General features: G+C 44.9%; 1 protein-coding gene across 1 annotated transcript in view; it reads right to left on the bottom strand.

Moving 5' to 3' along the window:
- Nucleotides 1-23976, bottom strand: part of KMT2A (lysine methyltransferase 2A) — an 86380-nt gene extending 62404 nt beyond the window's left edge. Inside the window, exon 1 of the mRNA XM_077839834.1 lies at nucleotides 23632-23976. Coding sequence (XP_077695960.1) covers nucleotides 23632-23976 — 345 coding nt within the window. The remainder of the gene's footprint in view (nucleotides 1-23631) is intronic.
- Between the last annotated feature and the right edge of the window lie 2316 nt (nucleotides 23977-26292).

The raw sequence follows: 26292 nt of genomic DNA, 5'->3' as shown, positions 1-26292 counted from the left end.
CCCAAAGGGTTAACAATGCTGAATGAAAAATAAAAATGACTACTCATTTTGAAATGCCCCTGTAGCCTAATTTTGGCAATTTACCTCATACAATGTAAAGGTGGCTAGAAGCACAAGGCCTTGATCAAACTGTGAGCCAAAGTACCTAGTCTATTACTTTTTCTCTTTCTATATCTGCTCTTACATTGTTTGGGAGACATGTTTATTGTATTTGATGTTTTAACCCCAAAAATGCTTCCATCTTGAACGGAGGAAGAGGTTCCCCATGAGGGACAGGAAGAATCAAACAGCATGGAAAGGGGTTTAGAGAGGCAACCTATTTGACTAGTGGTTGTGTGAGTTGATAGTTAAGGGAAATAAACCCTTCTGAGCTTGAAATCTCCAGTACAGATGCCATTTTGAGCACACAGAGAGAAGAAGGGGAGCTGAGCAGGCAGGGAAGCACATAATGTCCTCCCAACACGGTGATGGTCAGCGTGGACTTGGAACAAAGTTGTTTAAATCCCCCTCTACAGTTGTATTGCAATACAGGACATAATACTTACTGGTACAACTCCATTCCTCAACAGTTTCAGGCTGGGGCCCCATTTGAGATTCAGGTGGCATCTTTGGTTCCTGGGCCTCTGGCTCAGGGTTGGGTGTGCCAAAGAGACCCTGGCTGTCTGGGAGAATCTTTTTCTGGTCGCTTGGATGCCTTCCGTGATCAACTCCAAACTGTCCAAAACTCCAGAGATGTTCTCCTTTGCAAAAATCCAGTCCAGCTCCTCTTTGTACAGGCAACTATTGGGAGCATTACAAGCAGTCCTGTTTTAGTCCATTACATTCTTGTAGCTTTGTCGGAGGCTTCTTTGCTTTGACACAGCACTGGGCTGTGTCCCCATAGAACCGCTTTTTCCTGCATTTGTTCTGGCAGCCTCTAGTAGATCTTGGCATTCTGGTGATTGCTGCTCAGATGGGCATGGATGTGCTCGTCTCCCCAAAAGTCAAGAAAGTCCAGGGCCTCCTGATGGGATCACCCAGAAGCATGGCTGCTATAATGGGTATGTGACTTGGTTTGTTAACTTGCCATGAGCTGGAATTACAAAGGGGCACACCTGGCTGCATGCCAATATTTAAATAGAAAAAGGTAACATCCAGTCAAGATGACCCCAGAGCTGTAGAGGTCCACAGGTAATCAAACAGGCCATTCCAGGTGCGAAACAATGTAGTGTGGGATAGCAATTGGAGGACTGCTAGAAGCAGTATAATTAATCCAAAACAGGGTTGCAGTCACACAAATGTTATACCTGTAATACCTCATTCTGGGATAGAGTTATGTCACTTCCTAAGCAGATTACTTAAAGCAGGTTAAGACACAAGAAAAAAAACGTGTGTGTGTGTGGACACAAGGCAGTTTATACTGAAAAAATAAAGTTATATAAAAACTTTCCTGTGTAGTCAAGGTCTAAGTTTTCAGACCAAAGGAGGGCTGAATCAGAGCTGAGCTCCCACACAGAGTGAAACCTTTCCAATACAGATTTTCTGCTCTATCAGCTCCATGAATAAATAGACTTATGTTCCCTTATATTACCAGTGCCTTAAACTAGGTAATTTATAAAGTTCATGTATAAGTTTATTTGGGTAACAAGAAATGTCCTGAAGCCATGCAAATCTGACCCAGACACTTCTTGGTTAGTAAAAGACGCTCAGGCCACGTCTACACTACCCGCCGGATAGTGATCGATCTATTGGGGATCGATTTATCGTGTCTAGTGTAGACGCGATAAATCAATCCCCAATCGCTCTGCCGTCAACTCCGGAACTCTACCACGGCGAGAGGCGGAAGCAGAGTCGATGGGGGAGTGGCAGCCGTTGATCCCACACCACAAGGACGCAAAGTAAGTGATTCTAAGTTGATCTAAGATACATCGACTTCAGCTACGCTATTCTTGTAGCTGAAGTTGCGTATTTTAGATCGATTCCCCCCCCCGCCCCGTGTAGGCCAGGCCTTAGGTTTGTCCAAGTCTCCTCCTGACAACTACCCACCCCTATGAAAATGGAACTTACCACATCCCCTAAAGTGAACAAGGAAGCAAACACTGATCCTTATGAACATTGCAAGTTATCATCCAGTATCCAACTGAGAAAACTAAATTGGAAAAAAAAAAAAAACACGCAAAAAGCCGTCTTTGATATACCCTCCCACTGCCAAGATCCTGGACCCATTCCAACCATGTTTCAGGCCAGGACATGAAACAGAAGTGGCATTAGTCATGCTTATGTATGATCTTTTGTCCCATGACAGAAGAGGGTATCTATGCTTATATTATCAGATCTTTGAGTTCCTTGTCACTGTGCACCACAGTGTACTACTAACCCACCCTGAAGAGGTATATGGGGTTACTAGGAAAACAGTGAGTTATAAGTAATCCCTTCTTACAGATCACACTTGGAGGGTGGTGATGGACAACTTATCCTCCCTTATCAGAGTGCTCGCCTACAGAGTCCGTCAGACCTGTACATTAGTACCCAATCTATTCAAAAACTTCATTAACCTTATTTGGGAAAATCATGACTTAAACATCAATACACAGATGACACCCAGGTCTTTTACTCATTGACATGGTTAGCCCTATCACCCAACTATTCCCATCACTGTTTGAGATCACCAAATGGAAGAAAAGCAGCTGGTGGAAACTAAATTCAACAATCAGAAGTGGGAAGTCTTAAATATTCTGAAGAGCTAGCTACTATATACCTTCCCATTCTTGAGCAAGCATGGACACAAATAGGCAACTCAGTCCACAGCCTCAAAGTTCTTCTGGATTCATCCCTGTTTCTCGACATTCAAATAACTACAGCTGCTGAAATCATCTTTCACCAAGAAGATAGTAGTACCCTGTTGTCAGAAAAAATTCTGGCTATAGCAATCCACCCCTTTGTGACTCCCAGACTGGATTACTGCAATTTACTTACTCAGAAATGAGTGCTGCAGCTCAAATACCAGGCCACCTGAGGGATATCAGCCATGGAAACGCACATCACTCTTGTGCTCCACTCAGATTGCTTTATCGTAAGGCAGTGGTTCTTAACCCACAGCGCAATCAGCACACAGCTGCGGCCCATGTAACATCCTCAGGGCCATACAGGTAATATATATATTGTGTGGATACAACCCACTTAACACACAGAGAGCTGTATATACGGCCCACAATGGTAAATAGATTGAGAACCACTGTCGTAAGGCATTGAGTTACAGGACAGCAGTCCTCATCTTTAAGGTCCTCCATAGCAATGGACCAAGTTACCTACAGAAGCACCACTTGCTAAGCGATCAAGATCTCTATCAACAGCTACACTTCAAAGAAACTGTCAACCTAAAGCGTAATATATCTGAAAACTAAGGACAGAGCTTTCTCAGCAACTGGCCCAAAATTACAGAACTTTTTTCCAGAGATGCTTTTGTTTTAGTATTTTTCTTGAAAAAAAAAAAAATTTTTTTTTAAAAGAATGACCGCAACTCTCACTGCCTTCAGAATAAAATGCATGACTTATTTCTTCAGCCTAGCCTTTCTACAACTGCAGCAGAAAAAAGATAGGAGAAAAAAGGAGGGGAGGGGCAACTGATTAAAACACAAGCGAACCAGAGTTGGGCTAAATCTATGTTTAGATGGGAGACAACTGAGCAACACCTAGATGCTGAAACAAAGGCTGTCAGTGATTCAGTAGATGGTACTCCTTTTTGAAAAGTGCAAAAACAATACTCCAACATGGCTTGGGGCACTGTGCTGCTAAGGCAGGCTTTTTGGACAACATATTAAACAAAAGCCCTATTCACTTGGGGTAATTAAAGATTTCATGGTACATTTCATAAGCGTAGCATGTTGATCCAGATGTCCTAGCCAAATTTCAACTTGGGCAATTACATTTCCCTCCCTAAAGTTCCTCTACAATTTAAAATGATGTGGCATTCTCTACTTCCTGTCTTAAACTATTATGTATTGTTGTATGGTGTAATATTACACCTCAGAGATGGCTGTCGTGACCCTCAATGAACAGTTTCTATAACAGTTTAAGTTTGTAAAGAGCTCTGAGATTCTTCTGGGTAAGAGGTACTACAAAAATGTAAGTGATTAAAAATAAAAGGTAGCAACTCCAATCAATCACAGAAAAGAAAAGTTCTAACCATGCCAGTACAGTACCCGACAGGCCAGTCACTGAATTAGCTTGGGCCACCTCTTAATTTTCAACTTTGCTTGATCAGGAAGACAAGATGAACCAACAGCAAAGCTTTTTTCTTGTGTCTATGGTGCAATATTTTGCCTGAAAACAACACAAAACCTTTGTAAGTTTGTGCCTTACATATGAAGGAAACACACTTTCCTCCTCCATTTTTTGCAGCGTAGGCAACAAAACCCAGTTGCAACCACTGAAGCATCAGTGCCTATGAGTTTTTGCTGAAAGGCTGTCAAACCAGTTGCTTACAGCTACCGTATGCTACTAACCTGCTTAACTGTTATTCTCAGTAGGAAATATTTGAAAAAAAATCTGTATAAACTGATTGCTGAATGTGATCAAAACATACTAACCTATGTTCTTAGGGCCAAATTTTGCCCTTGGACACAAGCATATAACGTTAAATGACTTGAATGTGAGATGCATACATATCTGAGGTCAGAAATTGGCCCAACATGCATGCTTTTACTCCAAGAGGCAGACTCCAGATTGTATCTATTTGACACAGAAATGGGACAGGGTGAATTAAGGCAATCCAGGGCTCTAGGCACAACATGACACAGAGCTCCCCATGGCTTTGCCACACCCCACTAAAAGTGGTGGTGGCAGGGTCCCCACTTCTAGAGAGGCAGAAGCACAGGGCTCCCTTCTCTCATCAGGAGTCCCCTCTTCCCCCTGGAGAGGTAGAGGTGGCAGCCACAACTCCATATTTAGCCCAGAATATGGCACGTACCTACTTGAGATGGGTTGACTGGACCTGCTGCACTTTTCTCCTGCCATATACAAGTCCTACAGTTCCATGGTGGTGTTGGCCTGGCCTCCCACAAAGTGCATCTGAGAGTTAAGACCATACTGAGATGCATGTAGCATGTCACACATCCCAGTTACTCTCTCAGGCTGTGTGCAAACATCACTAGATCTGTTGCACTTAGTTCATGTTAACAAGCTTCTACTTACAACCATAAGAGCTAGAGATTTTGTTTTTTCTTCTTCAAATGAAAGTTGAGTGTGATGTCATTACATAATTCCAGGAGCTGAAGTCATGGGCTTTATGCTATAGGCTCTTGATGGGTATTTTAAGAAACTCTTCTGCACTAAACACAGTCAGCCTAGAAGATCTTTAATCCCTCAAAATCTTCTGTAAAAAGCTAAATCAGCGTGAAAGCTTAAGTGATCTCTGAATTCTGTCTACAGTCACCAGGAATTACATTTTTAAGTTGCCATTTATTACCCAGTTACAGAGCTTGCAATGGGAAAAGTCTCCCTACATGTCTTCACACAAGTTAGGACATGAAAGGCATGGGGGGGTTAACTCGATAAAATATTTCTGGAGTCTGTGTGTTTTAACTCCTTCAGTAGCTGAAACATCCTTCAGCAAGACAAAGAAAGGTCCAACTAAAGGCCATCTCATAATAATGTAGTAAAGAACTGGACAGTTTACAGAATACTACGCAATTTTCTGAACAAAAGCCCGTTCAAAATTTCGAACCAAAATGTGTTCCATTGAGTTGTCTCTTTAAAAATAATTATGCAAATTAATATAATTTGTATAAATTCTTACTACTGGCTACTCTAAGAATAAATTAAGATTTAAATGAATATTTAAAGGTAAAGAAATTCTTTCCTGCCTGGCAAAAATTGCCTCTGGTTTTCAATGCTCTAATTAAATACAAAAAAAGTCACTGCATTCTGCTTTCTGTGTTGTTCTCATGGAATAAGGTGGCAATCTATGCATTTCACAGACCTCTGGGGATTTACCAATAAATATACAGGGGCACACTGGTAAATCCATGAACTGCAATACTAATATGAGCTGCAAAGACGGGTAAATAATGCAAATTATATCCAGAAAGAGAAGGCCCAACACAAAATTTAGATTTCTTAGTTTCAAAAATCTGTTATATCTAAACATGGACTCAATGCTAGAAAGATATATTTAGCTCTGATTATGCTGACATTCAAATTTATTTATAACATCTGTATAGGCCCCAAAGTAGCACTGGAATACCAGACTGCCACATAGAAATACAATTCTCTGTATTTTATGTTAAAGCGCGCACACACACACACACACACACACACACACACACACACACACACACAGTATGGTTGGGGGGAAAGGGAAGACAAGAGAAATTGCTAGTTTTTCACCACTACACAGTCTCTTTTCAGTGCTGTGGCGCTGATGCCAGGGGAAAGGGAAAAGGAAAAACACTGGGGGAAAAAAAACCACAAAGCTCAACCACTTTCTTCTACAAATACACATCAAATACATTGTCAAAATATAAAGACAAAATTTATTTAAAGATCTAGTTACTGTTTTACCGAAAGAGAAAAAACAGGGGTTTTATGCCTAAATTTAAGGTAGATTTTAGATTAATAGAATTAAACTGAAATCCAAGCAGAGCGGTGAAAGGAATGCTGCAGAAGTGCATCACTCAGGGGCTCATATTTTGCACACAGCACTGCAATGAGCAATAGCCTTGTCATGTCTCTTCTGCCACTCCCCTTGAACACGTGGGGCTCACTGCAAGATGTAAACAATGTTACACAGAACTGACTTAGAAAGGATTAATACTTGCAGTGGGGGGAGGGAGGGGAGGGAAGTGTTCTACAAAACTGACAAAAGGAGTGGGTGTTGAAAATCTACATATTCAACTCCATCAAATATTTTAGCATGTGTTTATCCTCTCCAAACGGAGAGAGAGAGAGCGAGCGAGCGCAAGCACAGAAAAATCACAAGCTACATATGATCAGTTACATTCCAAAACCTATCCCAAAGAGCCATTTGTCCCAAATACATTTTCCCTGATTTAAGGCTGCCAAGAACATAGATACACAGCATTTTCAAACAAACTGTAGCCTAATACTAAGTGCAGGCAAGAAACCACTGATGCTTATTCTTTACAGACCAGAGCTCCCAAATCCTTGAAGTATTTACAGAGTCCTTTAGATCGAAGTTGTTGACAAACATGAAGGCAGATAGGCAAGTAATACATCCATTTTACAGATAGGCGAAGTGTGGCATCATGATGGTAAGGGACATGCTCAAGATGAAAATAAGTTTCTGCCAGATCCAAGAATAGAACCCAAGAGTCCAGACTCCCAACCTTTCCTCTGAACACTAGTCTATATTCCTTTCCAATTTCAGATAAGAGCCCTAGTCCTCCAGACCAGCAATGTTTCCACAATTCCCTTCCTTCTTTCCCTTCCTATGTCAATTTAGTTTCACTTTCTACCTCAAGATCCCCATTAACCCTCTTCCCCTGCAGTTGCCTCAGTTCCTTTCCCTGGAGGCTAGTTTAGCAACGACTCCCAACAGCAATGGTCCACTACTTCCCCCATCCCCAATATTCCCTGCCCACAAAACTTTGATCCAGTACTACTTTATGTCATTTCTGGCCTCCCACTCACCTCAGCAATCCAAATTGTGTCCTATTTGTCCCCACTTTTTCCACCCCAGCCACCTACAGTAGAACACTTCCTCCTATAAAGTACCACCACAACAAACCATGGATTGAAGGCACAGAGGCTGCGTCTTGGAACTGACGGTGCACAGCTACAAGTTGCTGGGTGGGAAAGAATTTCTTATCCGATAGCAATAGGTTGTACAGCTAGGATGAAGAAAAAGAATGAGAATGGAACAACAATGGACCAAATCTCTGAGGAAAGGAGACTGGGCAGGTTTCAATAGGTGGAGAACTCTATGCCATGCAGAACCCTGTCATAACAGTAGTATAATGGAAGTGGAGCTCTCCAAATATTTGATCCTGAGGACCACTTTTTAAGACTTTTTTAAAAAAGCAAACAAACCAGCTCACTTGGCAGTCTCTCAGCCTCCCCACTGACTGGTTCTCAATATTTTATTCTGCAATGTACCTGGAAGGACTATGAACACAATAGTTCATGGCCTACAGTTCAAGAACCATTGATATAGAAACAGTAGAATTGGACAAAAACATAGTCCTTGCTAGCACAGTTTCAACCATACAGTGAACAGAGCTAAAGATAACTATTTTAAGACTGATGAGAATAGCTATACTTCAAGGACTCAACTTTCAATGAGCTATTTTAAAACTTAGGGGGAAAAAAACAGAAAGGAGGTCTTACTGACTTTTGTTCTGATACAATCCAGTGTGGTTTGCCCATCAAGAAACTATGCAAGAAGCATACCACAATACAAAACACAATGTAAATGCACAAAAGTATTTGCAGAAAAAAAGCAATAAGTACAAAGATTTATTTATATTATTCAACAGAAGACTATGCCCAACCACAAAGGCAAATAAATTCAGTTTAAGCTAAAATACCACCTTATACCAAACCCAAACTGCCTGGCAATTGTAGCATATATGGCATGTAAAGTCATTCTCTGTTGGTAAACCATTACAAGTCCCAAACAGGGTGAGACACCTAATAGCATTAAATACTGTGTTATTTGAACACCCTTAATTTAAGAACATAAGAGCGGCCATACTGGATCAGACCAAAGGTTCACCCAGCCCAGTATCCTGTCTACCAACAGTGGCCAATGCCAGGTGCCCCAGAGGGAGTGAACCTAACAGGTAATGATCTCTCTCCTGCCATCCATCTCCACCCTCTGACAAACAGAGGCTAGGGACACCATTCCTTACCCATCCTGGCTAATAACCATTAATACACTTAACCTCCTTGAATTTATCCAGTTCTCTTTTAAATCCTGTTATAGGCCTAGCCTTCACAACCTCCTCAGGCAAGGAGTTCCACAGGTTGACTGTGCACTGAGTGAAGAAGAACTTCCTTTTATTTGTTTTAAACCTGCTACCCATTAATTGCATTTGGTGGCCCCTAGTTCTTATATTATGGGAACAAGTGAATAACTTTTCCTTATTCACTTTCTCCACGCCACTCATGATTTTATATACCTCTATCATATCCCCCCCTTAGTCTCCTCTTTTCCAAGCTGAAAAATCCTAGCCTCTTTAATCTCTCCTCGTATGGGGCCCGTTCCAAACCCCTAATCATTTTAGTCGCCCTTTTCTGAACCTTTTCTAATGCCAGTATATCTTTTTTGAGATGAGGGGACCACATCTGTATGCAGTATTCAAGATGTGGGTGTACCATGGATTTATATAAGGGCAATAAGATATTTTCCGTCTTATTCTCTCTCTCTTTTTTAATGATTCCTAACATCCTGTTTGCTTTTTTGACTGCCGCTGCACACTGTGTGGACGTCTTCAGAGAACTATACACGATGACTCCAAGATCTTTCTCCTGATTAGTTGTAGCTAAATTAACCCCCATCGTATTGTATGTATAGTTGGGGTTATTTTTTCCAATGTGCATTACTTTACATTTATCCCCATTAAATTTCATTTGCCATTTTATTGCCCAATCACTTAGTTTTGTGAGATCTTTTTGAAGTTTTTCACAGTCTGCTTTGGTCCTAACTATCTTGAGCAGTTTAGTATCATCTGCAAACTTTGCCACCTCACTGTTTACCCCTTTCTCCAGATAGTTTATGAATAGGTTGAATATGATTGGGGGGAGGGATAGCTCAGTGGTTTGAGCATTGGCCTGCTAAATCCAGGGTTGTGAGTTCAATCCTTGAGGGGGCCATTTAGGGATCTGGGGCAACTATGGGGGATTAGTCCTGCTTTGAGCAGGGGGTTGGACTAGATGACCTCCTGAGGCCCCTTCCAACCCTGATATTCTATGATTCTATGATTGGTCCTAGGACTGACCCTTGGGGAACATCACTAGTTACCCCTCTCCATTCTGAAAATTTACCATTTATTCCTACCCTTTGTTCCCTGTCTTTTAACCAGTTCTCAATCCATGAAAGGATCTTCCCTCTCATCCCATGACAACTTAATTTACATAAGAGCCTTTGGTGAGGGACCTTGTCAAAGGCTTTCTGGAAATCTAAGTGCACTATGTCCACTGGATCCCCCTTGTCCATGTTTGTTGACCCCTTCAAAGAACTCTAATAGATTGGTAAGACATGATCTCCCTTTACAGAAACCATGTTGACTTTTGCGCAACAATTTATGTTCTTCTATGTGTCTGACAATTTTATTCTTTACTATTGTTTCAACTAATTTGCCCGGTACTGATGTTAGATTTACCAGTCTGTAATTGCCAGGATCACCTCTAGACCCCTTCTTAAATATTGGTGTTACATTAGCTATCTTCCAGTCATTGGGTACAGTAGCTGATTTAAAGGATAGGTTACAAACCATAGTTAGTAGTTCCACAATTTCACATTTGAGTTCTTTCAGAACCCTTGGGTGAATGCCATCTGGTCCCGGTGACTTGTTACTGTTAAGTTTCTCGATTAATTCCAAAACCTCCTCTAGTGTCACTTCAATCTGTGACAATTCCTCAGATTTGTCACCTACAAAAGATGGCTCAGGTTTGGGAATCTCCCTAACATCCTCAGCCGCGAAGACTGAAGCAAAGAATGCATTAAGTTTCTCCACGATGACTTTATCGTCTTTAAGTGCTCCTTTTGTATCTCGATCGTCCAGGGGCCCCACTGGTTGTTTAGCAGGCTTCCTGCTTCTGATGTACTTAAAAAACATTTTGTTATTACCTTTTGAGTTTTTGGCTAGCTGTTCTTCAAACTCCTTTTTCGCTTTTCTTATTACATTTTTACATTTAATTTGGCAGTGTTTATCCTCCTTTCTATTTACCTCAATAGGATTCGACTTCCACTTTTTAAAAGATGACTTTTTATCTCTCACTGCTTCTTTTACATGGTTGTTAAGCCATGGTGGCTCTTTTTTAGTTCTTTTACGGTGTTTTTAAATTTGGGGTATACATTTAAGTTGAGCCTCTACTATGGTGTCTTTGAAAAGTGTCCATGCAGCTTGCAGGGATTTCGCGCTAGTCACTGTACCTTTTAATTTCTGTTTAACTAACCGCCTCATTTTTGCATAGTTCCCCTTTGTATGTTGTTTTTAAATAACATTAAAAATCTAATCATAAACATATGAAACACTCCTGTAACGTTCTGAGAAGGAAAAAGCCAAAACTGTACAAATCCAGCCTCCATGAAAATATACAAGACCCAGCCTGTCAAGAAGTGCTGAAGGACACAACTCATAACTTTATAAGAGCTCCTTTTGTTTCAGTGGTGTTTCTGTCCACTAAAAGTCCTTGCAAAATTCCATCCTTGATGGAAACATCCTTAATACTAACTTTTATTTAAAGCTCTCACTCCTGTGATTGGAAATAATTCATAAAAATCACTAAGGGGCAAGATGTAATCTAACACAACACACTGCTCTGGAGTAAATGCTTTCACCCACCTAGTGCTGAACTACATGAATGGTTCATACCTTTTCTTACGTTCTGATTCAGAAAAGGTGAGAGCTGTTGATTTCTAATTTCGTATAATAAATCCCATAAAAACTGCCTTTGAATCAGATTTTGGAAATATCATAAAAACATAGAGCTAGCATGTCTCCATATGTAAATATTATATGTCTAGATCATCCCATTAGAACTCTTAAGTGAAAAGAACAAATGTTAGTATGGGGACAAATCATCACCTTAGTATTGGAAACCTGTTTCCAATTTAAAAAAAATAAATTATAAAATCAGTTTGCTCTGGTGTATGTTTTTGATACTCTACATGCAAAGAAGGGAATATGCTAGGCTGGTTTTCCACAGAGGCAGTTAAAGTAGTTTGTTTCTCTTGTTTGAGAAGTGCACCCTAAAGTTTTTGAAAGGCAACTTGTATTCAAACCCATGACCCACATGCACAACTTTTGCTTCACCTTAAAGGTAGAGGGGGGGTGTGTGTATAAATTTCCTTAATTCCCTACTAGTCTTAACATAGGATTTAGCAGAGAATTCAGATGAGGAAAGGGAGAAGCTTCTCCCAACGCCTTCCCTCAGTTCTGCAGAAGGGGAGTCCAGCTCCTCCAACCTTTAAGAGTTGGGCTTCACCTGGGTAAATACATCAACTCCCTAGTAAGTCTGATGAGGCTCATCAAGGGCTCCCACACAATTACTCTGCACACTGCGAGACACCACCACCCCCAACCTTATGCTTGTGCAGCATCTCATAACACCTAAAAGCTTGAGGGGTATTTGGGGAAGATGGGCCATAAGGTGCCCGAGGGAGGCTGGGCTTTTGATGAAGTCTGCAAGAAGCAGAGAGGATTAGGTAAAGGAGCTGAGAACCTCCTGGGGCTCATCAAAAGGAAGTCCTGATGCTACAAACCAGAGAAGGCACACTGAGTGGAATAGGGAGGAAAATTTTAATGCTTTCCCTTGTCTTCTTAAGATCCTTCCTTAAGATCCTAACACATCTCTCTCCACCACCAGTCACTGAGTCTCTGGTTCAAAAGGGCATGAGGTAGAGGGGATGGAGGGAAAGGGAGCCTTGCTGGAGAATACTGGAATTAAGCAAGGAAGATAGTGGTTCAAATGAGGAGGCAGAGTTGAGGAATTCAGAGTGTAGCAGAAGACAAATGGCTCCTAGAACTCCCCCCCTCAATTTGCCTCCCTATGGTCTGCAACAGAAGCAAATCTCCTATGAGTCATTAGAAGGGACCCCAACTGCTGCAGTCCACATAAAGTCTGTCAGGTGGAAAAGGGAGAGAAGCATTAAATATTCCCTCTATGTTCTCTTCCTGAACACTTCCCCCTCACTTTGTGTTTCTAATAGAGGGGTGCAGGGAGAGGAGCAGGTGCCTCGGTAAAGAAAATAAGGAGACAACTAGGAATAGAGCTGTCACAGTGAGGAGAAAGCACTGTATTTTCCACTGAATGCATCTGATGAAGTGAGCTGTAGCTCACGAAAGCTTATGCTCAAATAAATTTGTTAGTCTCCAAGGTGCCACAAGTACTCCTTTTCTTTTTGCGAATACAGACTAACACGGCTGCTACTCTGAAACCACTCAGGAATGTAGCAAGAAAAGACAGGGCAGGAGGAAAGAACTAATGTTTTCTACCTTCTCCATCTGAGAAATTTCCTGTCGGTTTTTAAAGGGTATTCCTTTCTCTGGGCTACAGAAGACTATTAGAGCATCTATCTCAGGAAAGGGGGAAACTAAGTGAGAACCTGGCTGACAGAGGGGGAGGTGATTGAAGGGCATTATTATTTACAATTTGTATTTCAAATGAATTCTGCCTAGGCAAGGAAAGCAGGTGGAAGTGGTTTTTTACATGAAAGCATAGGTTTCAAGCAGTCATTTGACATGCTATACCAATACCAACAGAGTCTATGATCGCTAACAATGGTTCCAATTTTTTTTAAGTTGGATATTAATTAATAAGACCGTGTTGCTGTGCACTAGATCTGAGCCAGTGGAATATTATAATAGCATCTAGTTCTTATATAGCACTTTTCATCAGAAGATCTCAAAGCATTTTACAAGGTGGATATGTATCATTATCCAGTTTTACAGATGGAGAACTGAGGCACGGAGGGACTGTGACTTTCCCAAGGTCAACCAGAAGACCAGAAACAGAGTCAGGAATACAACTCAGGTCTCCTGAGACCAAGTGCAGTGCGCTACCTACTAGGTTTTGTATTATATACATTTTACTTCAAACTGACAGCTTTTTGAACTCTGGTGAACATCTCTGGTTCTAGGATGCCATTTCTCAGGAACTCATCCAATTTATTTCATATTTAGTAGCAATCATTTTGAAGCAGATGTGACTGTTCTGAGGGTATGTGGGGGGGACGGGGACTGACAAAAAAATTCTAACAGAAAAGACAGTTAACTTTTCTGTAACTAGTGTTCTTCGAGATGTGTTGCTCATGTTTATTCCACACCTTGCCCTCCTTCCCCTCTGTCAGAGTTGTCTGGCAACAAGGAACTGAGGGTGGGGGGAGTGCGCAGATCCCCTTATACCACGCCAGGCAGGTGCCACTCGAGGGGTTGCGGGGGGCACTCCTCCCCTATGGGTACTGCTAGGGGAAAAACTTCCGACACCGGTGCACGTGGCGAGCATGCACACCTATTGTGGAATACACATGAGCACTCACTCAAAGAAGAAACTCAGTTGCAACCTTAACTATGGAATGACTTTGTCTCTCCATAATTCAGTTAACTTTGACTATTCATAATGTTTTATTCATTCTGTTAACAGACATTCTATGATGATTTTGTAATCTGCAGGTCATAAATCAACAAACTGGAACAATTCCTACAATTGTGCACCCTAGTCAATTCAGAATTGGGATTCAGACTATTTTTAAGTTGAGAGCTCTGTTAACCCAGTTCTCCAAAAGGATGAACTAATTCTGGATTTGACCCAATATCCTAGAGATTATTATTTCTTTCTTATTTCATACCAGGCAGTTACTAGAACTGCCTGCTGGAGTACCTTCAATAAAAAGGCTGTTTTCTTCACAAATAATTCTTTCTGCTTCATTTGCACTTGAAAGAGGTGTGGCCACACCTGTCAATCATGCTTGTAAGTGGCCTGTTCATGACAATACCACCACTGATGGACAAGAAGTAATAATGATCTATCCAGGTAGTCTGGTAACTAATCAGAGATGAAAGTACCAAGGCAGCTGTTGAAATCCCAACATGCATGTGGAAGGCTGGAATGCTGAATCAGTTAAAGATACGACAGGTATCGACATTCCATCCTGAGTAGACTGAAGCATGAAAACAATCTCTCTAGTTATCTTAATGTAAGTTACCATAAAGCATAACAGGGTGATTAAAAACATGATGATTTTAAACATGACCTCATTTACCTGAGAAAGCATAATGCAACACAAAAACGTCACTTGGGAAAATAAAAAAAAAGGAGGAGAACAGGCTAGTCCCTCCAGTATGACAAGGAAGCAAAAAGCCCAATGGCACAGACAGGGTGCAGCATCCCCTAAATCTAGAGGGCAGAAATACATTGAAACTCTCCTATCAAAATATTACAGACTATCTAGACGGTTCATAGGTTAAAGTTCTTACTCAATGGACAAAATCTTTTCACTACAACCAGTGTAATTCAACCACAGAAAATCATATCCAAATCTTTATGATGATGAATTAGCAGACCATTTTAGTAAGACTTTGGAGCAACATTACAGCATTTTCCAAAGTTGTTCTATCTAAAGATTTAATAAGGAATTCTGATTTTTAAAATGGGTTTCAACTGGAAAGTTCTCCTAAAGATACTGATTCCAGTGGTGTCTCAGTTTTGGAGCACGATATGGATTCTTAGAGGCAAACGGAATCATTGTTGTCATCAAAACTGACAGGCAGAAGCACTAGAAATAAAAATGCAACTTTCCAGGCAGCACTTGGGGGAAGGGGACATATTTAATTTAAAGACGAGTATTTCAACAATGATTTACTTTACTTCATCTCCTACACCCTAGTTTTTGGTTCATTCTTTAAAAGTCAACCAGTTCTATAGTATCTTATCTCCTCAGAAAGACAAGCGAGAGGCCGTCTTCAGAAGCTAACTCTGCAGACTGTCCAGTAGTTACTGGCACAACATCTAATGCACTCCCATCATATTGAAAAGAAGACAAAGCAAAAAATTACCATGTCAGCATCAAGCTAGATGTTCATGTGCACCTTCTGATCAAAAATAACTGGATACTTAAGCTAGCCCAATAAGTACATCCCTGAATTTCTGAAGTACTACTATGAGCTGCATTGTCATTTACAAGCACCAGAGCAGTTGGAGTTCTTGTTATATCCAGCCTAGCAAAGTGAGGACTCATTTGACTTCCATATTCTTATAAGTGAATGCCTGTCCAGAAACTGAGAAAGAATGTCACATCTGTTGGCACTTAGTCTAGAAATAGAGGTACTAAGCAAAATCAGTTTGTAAGACCTCTCAGAAAGCACAGCAGAATTATTCACTGTGTTGCCTCCACATAAGACAAGCTCTAACGTGGAACAACAGGAATAGAAGAAATTCTGCTTCAAATTGAACACTACATTTTTAACTGGCTCCCCATATTCTTAGCAATTATAAGTTACAGGAAGAGCAGCATAAACACAATCAGAACTCCAGCTTCCAGAGTCTCCACTGACAACTAATTTTAGAATTAGAAAATCAAACTGATCATGATGCCTATTCTCACAAAGTTACTACAGTGCACATTCTAGGAGCATTAGTAGTATATGGCTCAGTCTGGTCTGTTAAAGCAGATACTATTTGTTAGGCGTAACTCAGAAAAAATCCAATGCTATTACAGAGTTAAGATGAATGCAAAGATCACCCCCATGAACTAAATCCCAAGCAGCAGCCACAAAGACAACTTTCAGACTTAAAACACAACACTCCAACAAAATATATCATCAGTCCAAGGTTTTCCAGGTAGTTGATGGTGTACCTCTAGTTGTGTTCTATCAACCCTGCCCATGCTCTCATTACTCCATATGAATAATCTCTCGTCACAACTTTCACCCTGAGTGAACAAGAAATGCTTTCTGCAATGTGAATCACCTGAAACAGTTTCATTCTGACGGCAACATCCTTTCAGTAAGGCCTGTGAAGCAGAGGGTCACCCAAAGTGTTATAAAGAAACTGTACATCACTTCAGTATCCTGCACTCAGTGAGTGAAAAGTGAAACAGATGGAATTTGGGAAACTGATCAGTCCTGTCAATGCATCACTTTTGCTAAGTTAGCTCTTCCCCTGTCAGTTTCTTAAGTGGAACATTTAGAAAGCAATACTTAGGATAAACTGAGACAACTGAGAATAGATAAAATATTGTAGATTTTTTTAATCATTCATGTCCATTTTATGTTTAAGAGTCAAAGATGCCCAGACACATCAAAGCAGAATAGTGAAATAATTCAGATACTTCCAGACATAAATATACTTGTACTCTAAAGATGCTGTACCAATCTGGAAAGAAAGTCCTGGGGAAGCGGCTAACTGCATCTTTCAATAACCTCATAAGAGAGATCTCCAGACCCTTTTTGTATCCTGACAAGCATTTTAATGGCTTTGACAGCAGGAATCAGAGGCAAGGGTTCAGCAATGATACCACTGTCTGTCTCATATTGATGAACCATCAACAAAGCCATTTGGCTAAGTTCTAGCCAAGCTTTTAATAGGATGAATTGAAAAGGGAATAAAAATACTGGGATTTTTGCATGTTCCTTCCATACCAATGCAACATAGTCCCTCTCACTGAAATACCCACCTTAAAGCAAGGTATATTTTTCTCTTCATATGAATATGAACTTTCCCAAAACAACACTCCAGCAAAATGCCTTCTTGCCTCAGCATTTATGTACTTAAACCAATGAGAATTCTTTCAACAGATTTAAAGATCAGGGGCATTTCCGCTACCACCCTTACATGCAGCTAGAATTTGGGTAAACTTTCAAAGATATGTGGGTCCATAGCTGTAGTCTCCTTGGATGGAAGCTCCCAGGCTATTGCTTTCACAAAGTTGCAATGCCTATGATCACCCCTCTACAACATTTGTCTGGCTGTTTAGAGTGGTGGAAACAGGCAAGTAAAGGATCTGGCTAAGAATCAATTTAGAAATATACTCTAAACTAGTAATAAAAGTTTGCAAGATACATTTTCAAAACCAAATCTCAAAAAATTATGTGGTGGGGACAAACATCTTCTGACTGACTTAAATGTTGACTGAATGGCCCCTAATCTAATCTTTCCTAATCTTAACTCTGTTGCATACCCTATTCCTCCTCTCAGCCATGCCCCAAAACCATCTTGTTATGACTTCAAATAAAATAAGAGGGAACAGCAGAACAAGACATACATCAAAAGGTCCTTGAAATGCCAATTCATTAGCTATAGGCAGTACTCAAAGGGTTAAGTGGTAATAAATGAAGCAGGTGGCAGGCTTTTGCACCTATGTCTGTAAATCCTGTATGCATATCCATCACAAACAGTTTCAAAGGGGAAAAGAGAGGGCAGTGCTTTTGCACCTTGTAACAAGTGATTGTGGAACACATATGGCAAAATATTGTGTTTGTGTGTAACACATGCAACAGTATGGGAGTAAAGGCAACCCTAACGATGAAGAGAGATGAAAACCCAACTCCCAGAACTTCTTTATACCCTCTCCCCCAAATTAAGAATGGCAGAAAAATTAACTGCTACCTCAAGGAGGCAACAGGTTACTCAACTGTCCCCACCCACTCTGATTCCTTGGACTGAATCTGATGTGGTATGATAATATCCACAGTTAAATAATTTGACTCCTCCACTGGAAAACTGGGGGGAGTGCGTGGGGGGGAACACAATATTAATTCAATAAAACATTGTAAGGATTGTGTTGTGAGTAGCATAGCTGAGAGAACCATGATGCCAAAGAGTTCTGATGCTCATAGTGTTAACATGCCAAGACACAGTAAGAGACAACACCATCACCCCTAACCTAACAGTACATTATAAATCATTGCCTTCTTTGAAAAGTTGGACATAAAACATTCCATCAGAAAGAATCTACTTTCTCAGAATCTACAACCCAGAACACTTGTATTCTGAGAGCTGCATATAACCAGCATTCAGCAAAGTAAGGAAACACTGAGAAAAACCTAAAAGGACCCTGGTTTAGTATGGTTATTATTTATACTTGAATTTTAATATTTCTTATGAAGGAGCCTAGAACAGTTCAGAAAGACCAGGTGTGGGGAAAAAAAGGAATGTTCAATATCTCTGGTTACAACATGCATTTAATCGGTCAGGATTTGCTTTACATAAATATCTAATAATAGTCTAAATCTCTCCATCCACACATACTTAATAAGCTACCACTAATAGGCAGAGCTCTGTAACTGTACTTCAGAAATTAAACACACACACACACACACACACAGTTTTATAATGACCCTTTAACATAAAATCAGGAGAGGAAGTTCTGAGATACAAAATTTTAATGCAAGTGCAGGAAAGAAATCATCTGTGCTATTCAGCTCAGGCATGACTACGGCAGTAATAGAAAGTCACTCCTCCCAACACATGTATCTAGTGCAATTTCAAAACAAGTCAGCCATTAGTAACCCTTTAAAGCTCTGATGTTTGCCTCAGAGAAGATTATGATCCATTTACAATTACAACAACACTACCAGTGCCACGACAATCACTGTTACGATCTGACTTTCATTTTAAATGCCTTTTCCAGGGATCTGTAACTGTTTTAACTTGCTTAGCTTCAATTAAACATAAAGCTTCAATTAAACATTATTTGAAACAACATAACGGGCCGACATTTAACTCTGATAAAGAGCAGTTGTACATAAGCACTTTTCTTGGTTTCTACTATACAAAAATTCCATATTATAGTCTGGAGAATAAGTAAACAAATACTATCCAAAATCCTCCTGATTATTAAACTCAAGGTAACGATCAAGTAGAAAGGATTCCACTCAGATCAAGTAGAAAGGATTTGATGTGAACAAGATTTTTTCAATCTGTTTTGGTTCTACTATGTGAAAACTCTCCCTAACTATTGCAAAGTCAAAGCCTAACATTTTAGTATTTCATTCTACAGATAAAAAAAAAGATAATGCAGCTCAGTGAAAGAAACTGAACTGTACTAGAAGCAATGGATTTGCACAAAATCAACATTGGCAGGGGACTGGAGGAGATCCATTGGCTTTCCTCGCCCCTTACATTATTATTGAGTAACAAAGAAAATTAAAACAACTATGTTAATAATGTTAAAGTTTCACTGAATGGACAGAAACAAGAAATCATCTCTGAAGGAGCTGCTCTGTTTTTCTTTGGCTCTTTTGTGCCTAGGATTTGCAGCACATGCAGCATAATAAGTAAAATTAACTGTGTTCTGGACGATGGCACAATGAGGTAAGTGAAAGTTTGAGTGCCACACTTAACTGAGTTTTTCTGAGTTTGTTGCATTAAATTAGAATCAATGTTAACACCACATTTTTGATAGTTATATAAAAAAAGACCAGACCAGAGTAACAGCTGCTTAAAAAACAGTACCAACCATAACACAAATGTACACAATAATACAACAATTTCTTACATGCTATTTTGATCTCCAAGGATTCCTGGACATTACATCTAGCTCCATTCAGACTTATAAAATATTACATAATCACTAAGATTTCAACTCAGGATGAGTCGTTTTAGAGCAGGTAAGCAGCAGGTTTTGATCAGCTTAGTTCAGGAAAAATCCTTGACTTCATGGAAATCATGAACAATGTAGATGTTATGCAACTCTTCACAGGACACTACTTAAGTACAATGAGTCCTAGGTAAAAGGAGACTGGATTCTTGGAGGTAAGGATGATAAAGAAGCTCTGCTCCCAAATTCCTGTCACAATCAGGGGCTAGAACCCTATTAGCCAGATATTAAACCGAATACTACTCCATCCCATTCAACAGGGAACAGAGACAAACTTTTGAGCTGGATTTTGAGTAATATGCTGCATTACTTCAGATTAGTGTAATCTTTATGATGAACATGCCCCGAACCTTCTGACCTCCATATTCAGAGATCATCTGTTAAAATAACCAAGTCCCTGGAAAGCAACAGACTAACAGCTAGTCTGATCTTAAGGAAACACTACCTACTGAAAACACAGGAGGGAGCAATGTGTTTCTACCAGTTATGAGAAAAAATACTGAATCTATTCAAGTTGCCTTCCACTTTTAGTGTGTATGGGTATCTGCCTTACTACTGTGGAGTCTCAGCATACCACTAACAATGTAGTTTTAAATAAATTTGAACAGGTATTATTCCATACTGGTCCATATGATGTCACTTGAAATTCAACTAATGCTTCCTCACAGGCTATAACCAATAAGCTATCAGGGAAACTATATTTTTTTCCCCATTCCATAACACTATAAGGCAGGAGTTTTTCAGCAGCTTAATAAAAATTAAAAGGTCATTTGTCATAGCCCAATAGATAAACCCTTCTTGCAAGCAAACAAAGCTCTTCCTCATACAGAGTTGTAATTAGATGTTGTCAATTACCACAAAATACTGCTCTTCTGCTTATCTTCAAAAAGTCATTGCTAGCTGAACATTTAGTAAACGCATTTATCTAGAAGACAAGAAATATTTTCTTCATTAACAGTAAAGGACAAGTTTGTCCTCACTGCTTTCTTTATATGATGTCCTTAGATTCAAACGCACAAATATTTTCTAATACATATTAGAATTGTCTCTAAATTCCAAAATACACATGGGGATGAAAGGACAAAAATCCACTGCCATATGTAATCCTCTTTTCTTTATAACCCCTACCTCCTATGGCTCAAAATAATAACTCTATGATCAGTAGGCTGACTGTTCAGATTTCATTTTTTACCAGACAATTCATATTTATAAGATACTAACTTCCTTCAAGTTGATACAGTAACTTCAGGGTTAATCTAATCTTTTAATCATTATATCCAGCCAAAGGGAGTTTGTGTTATTAAGTAAAGGGATGTTTTCACCTGCGTAATTTGAGTGGTTTAAAAAAATATTTATTTTTTGTTAAAATTTTCAGGTAACATTAAAAGGAATGTTTTCATGAAATTGTTTTAATAGTTTGTTTGTAATTAAACATCCCCTTGCAATGCAATGCAATTCATATACTGTAGGATTCTGCTAGTGGTAAGCTAACTGCCCCAGAAAGTGAAAATTACTATAAACAACATTTGAAACTGACCAGCCTGGTTTTACTTTACCAGATGAGGACAATACAAAAAGTAAACAGTAAAAATTATGATAAGTAAATTAGCTTTCTATAATTATTTCATTTTTAATAACTTTGGATATTATTAACATAAGAAAGCGATCCTGTTGGTTTTTAAGAGTGTGATTTTGAGATTTTTCCTTTAAATCAAGATATGGAATTGGCCCTTCAAAAGTAAATATGTTCCTGATATGTTGCCTGAAAACATTCCATCTTTGGAAGGCTGTGAATGGTGGTACTTCAAAAAGGAGAGAAACAAGAAAAGGGGATGCTGCAGCTAGTAGTAAGTAACACGCCCCCATCATGTCTTCCCAGCACTGTCAAAAGGCGGGTTGTTGTCAGACTCCTGATCTGGCTGCCTTAGAAACGCTTAGAAAAAAATTAAGGCAGGAAGATGAACAACTCTACAAAAATGCCAACCTTCCTTTTTACAATTAAGCTGCTTTCTCCCCCATCCTTTCTGCCCCTGGGGTCTCCCTCCAAGCCCAGGTGCAGCTAGGGGCGGTGAAAGGGAGAAGGGTTGAACAGGATTTGTGTGAGCGCGCTTGTGGCACCAACAGCAGGGCACACAGGAGGCGGCTGGTTGTTGACATCTTTCCCTTTCTGTTTCAGTCAAGCGCACTTCAGAGCATCCTTCCCGCCCCCTCCCCAGCCCCCAGCAGCTGTTGTTCACGTTCCCCAATCCTACCTATTTAAATCCCTTTGCTCATTCAATCCTAAAGAAAACAAATGTAGAAACTCTAACGTCTAGACATATCAGAAGAGGCATTTATCTGAAAAACTGTCCTTTTAGAAGGAAAGGAATAAAGATTCAGCATCAGTCGTGGACCTCCATCGCCTACTGTTTATAAAGGGGGACGGGGCAAGTTCCTTTTTACCCATCCTCTCCTGATCAAGGGAAGGGAAGGAGCAGATGTGGTTTACCCCCCCCTCACTTTCTCACAACAGAGAAGGAAGAGTAAATGTCATTTATCAGCCCTACCTGCTCATGATGGGGGGGAAGCTTTTTACCCACATCCTTCTGCGGCTACTGATGGTGGGGAGCACACGCTCTTCACCCACCCTCACCCCTCCCTCCTATCCTTCCTCCCACGAGAGGCAGTTGCTAGGGCGCCTTCCTCCTCCAGAAGGATGATGGAGAAAGAACCGAGGAAGAGGATCAATAACAAAATGTCTGAGTTGGGGGGAAGCAATCTCTCCGCGGGGGAGGCGGGCTGCTCTTTGCCCCCGAGTAGGGCCGGTGGGGAGTGTCTGCTCAGCCTGGGGACGGCATGGGAGGCATATCTCCTTCTCTACCAAACGCTGCTGCGGCTGCTGCCACATCCCCTCCATCTCCCACATCCACCTCAGGGGAGCAGGGCCTGTCCCCGGCTGCGGAGGGGGGCCAGTGCCGGCCCAGAGGAGGCCGGCGGAGGATGCGTGGGGTGGCGGCTCACCTGCGCCGTGGCTGCGCTGTGCGCCACGCGCGGGGCGGAGGGCGGGCTGCCCCCCGGCGGGCAGAGGGGCCGTGCCCGCCGGCAGCGGGGGCAGAAGGCTCTGAGCTGGGGGCAGCAGGCCGGACCCCACGGGGTGCGGTGCGGTGCGGTGCCCTGCCCGGGGAAGCGGCTCGCGGGCCGGGGCCGGGGCCGGGGCCGCGGCCGCTCCGCCCGCTGGGTGTGCGCACGGAAGGGGTGTGCCCTCCGGCCCAGGGCGGAGCGGGAGATGCTCTCCGGGGCCGGCAGCCCCTGGCTCAGCCTCCCGGAGCCCAGCGCGGGGCTCCGCCGGGCGCGAGGCCGGGCTGTCCCCTGCCCCGGCCCGTCCTTACCTCTCCGCTGCCCGCCTCGGACCCGCAGGCCGCCCGGAACCGCCGCAGGTTGATGCCGATGGCGGCCGAGACCTGCAGCGCCGCATCGAAGCCGGGTCCGACGCCGGCCGCGGGGCCCCCGGGGCCGCCGGAGCCCGGCACTGCCCCGCCTCCCCCGCTTCCCGCCGCCCCGCCGGAGCCCGGGCCCCCCAGCTCCGCATCGCCCGCCCCGGCCTGAGGCGGCGGCTCCGGGGCCCGTAGGTTCCGCACGGCCGGGACGCGGAGGCGGGACCCCCCCAGCCCCCGGCGGCCCCAGCCGCCGCTGCCGGGCCGGGCAGGGAAGCGCCACCGACCGCTGTGCGCCATCTTTACTGTGAGGCGACGAGCCAGAGAGCGGGGCCGGGCTGAGCCCTGGGGCCTGGATACCCCGCGCGCGCCGGTAGGGGCGCTGCATGCAGCCGCGGCAATACAGGGTGCGGGGCTCCGCCGTGGCGTGGCCCGGGCAGCTGGATAATTCATACGCCGCCCATCGACACCCAGCATAAGGCGAGCCGGCAGCCAGGGCACGGGCGACCCCAGAGCGCGGCGCCGGGGCCTGGATGCGGCGGAACGCTGCCATAGCGGCGCTGTATAACTCCCACCCCGCGCCAGGCGCGGGCCCGGCAGCGGGGCCCGGGGCCCTGCCTGCTGCACAACCCAGCGGCGGGGCCGTGCAGCACCCGGGGCCAGCCCTGCGGCGGAGGGGCCCGGGACTCGGCCTGGCCCCGGCACGCACGGAGCGCGGCGAGAGGGGCCCCGCTTCCCGGCCCCCCTTCCCACCTGCCCGGCCCCCCCGGCCAGAGCCCCCGCGCCCGAGACCCCCCACCGCCCTGGCAGGCCGGACCCCCCTCAACCGCCAGCCCCCCGGCCAGAGCCCCCCCGCCCGAGGCCCCCCCCCGCCCTGGCAGGCCGGACCCCCCTCAACCGCCAGCCCCCCCGCCCAAGACCCCCCACCACCCTGGCAGGCCGGACCCCCCTCAACCGCCAGCCCCCCGCCACCCTGGCAGGCTGGACCCCCCTCAACCGCCAGCCCCCCCACCCGAGACCCCCTGCCACCCTGGCAGGCCGGACCCCCCTCAACCGCCGGACCCCCCTCAACCGCCAGCCCCCCCGCCCGAGACCCCCCACCGCCCTGGCAGGCCGGACCCCCCTCAACCGCCAGCCCCCCCGCCCAAGACCCCCCACCATCCTGGCAGGCCGGACCCCCCTCTACCGCCAGCCCCCCGGCCAGAGCCCCCCCGCCCGAGACCCCCCACCGCCCTGGCAGGCTGGACCCCCCTCTACCGCCAGCCCCCCCGCCACCCTGGCAGGCTGGACCCCCCTCCCGAGACCCCCTGCCACCCTGGCAGGCTGAACCCCCCTCTACCGCCAGCCCCCCGCCACCCTGACAGGCTGGACCCCCCCTCAACCGCCAGCCCCCCCACCCGAGACCCCCTGCCACCCTGGCAGGCCAGACCCCCCTCTACCGCCAGCCCCCCGGCCAGAGCCCCCCCCCGCCCGAGACCCCCCACCACCCTGGCAGGCCGGACCCCCCTCTACCGCCAGCCCCCCAGCCAGAGCCCCCCCCGCTCGAGACCCCCTGCCACCCGGGCAGGCCGGACCCCCCTCTACCACCAGCCCCCCGGTCAGAGCCCCCCTGCCCGAGACCCCCCACCGCCCTGGCAGGCTGGACCCCCCTCAACCGCCAGCCCCCCCACCACCCTGCCAGGCCGGACCGCCCTCTATCGCCAGCCCCCCCACCACCCTGCCAGGCCGGACCCCCCTCTACCACCAGCCCCCTGGCCAGAGCCCCCCCGCCCGAGACCCCCCACCGCCCTGGCAGGCTGGACCCCCCTCAACCGCCAGCCGCCCCGCCCGAGACCCCCCACCACCCTGCCAGGCTGGACCCCCCTCTACCGCCAGCCCCCCCACCACCCTGCCAGGCTGGACCCCCCTCTACTGCTAGCCCCCCCGCCCAGAGCCCCCCACCACCGCCCTGGCAGGCTGGACCCCCCTCAACCGCCAGCCCCCCCACCTGAGACCCCCTGCCACCCTGGCAGGCTGGACCCCCTCTACCACCAGCCCCCCGGCCAGAGCCCCCCTGCCCGAGACCCCCCACCGCCCTGGCAGGCTGGACCCCCTCAACCGCCAGCCCCCCCACCTGAGACCCCCTGCCACCCTACCAGGCTGGACCCCCCTCTACCGCCAGCCCCCCCACCACCCTGCCAGGCTGGACCCCCCTCTACTGCTAGCCCCCCTGCCCAGAACCCCCCACCACCACCCTGCCAGGCTGGACCCCCCTCTACCGCCAGCCCCCCCACCACCCTGCCAGGCTGGACCCCCCTCTACTGCTAGCCCCCCCGCCCAGAACCCCCCACCACCACCACCACCCTACCAGGCTGGACCCCCCTCTACCGCCAGCCCCCCCACCACCCTGGCAGGCCGGACCCCCCTCTACCGCCAGCCCCCCCGCCCAGAGCCCCACCACCACCCTGCCAGTCTGGACCCCCCGGCCAGAGGCCCCCTACCCTGCCAGCCCCCAGGGCAAAACACCCTCCCCCCCGGCCAGAGCTCCCTCTGTCCGGCCAGGCTGGACCCACCCCCCCCTTTACCACCAGCCCCCCAGCCAGGGCGCCCCTGCAAGCCCAGACTCCCCTGTACTGC

This window comes from Eretmochelys imbricata, chromosome 22 (assembly GCF_965152235.1).
Source record: "Eretmochelys imbricata isolate rEreImb1 chromosome 22, rEreImb1.hap1, whole genome shotgun sequence".
Lineage (NCBI taxonomy): Eukaryota > Metazoa > Chordata > Testudines > Cheloniidae > Eretmochelys > Eretmochelys imbricata.
This window is presented reverse-complemented; position numbering and strand designations above follow the sequence as displayed.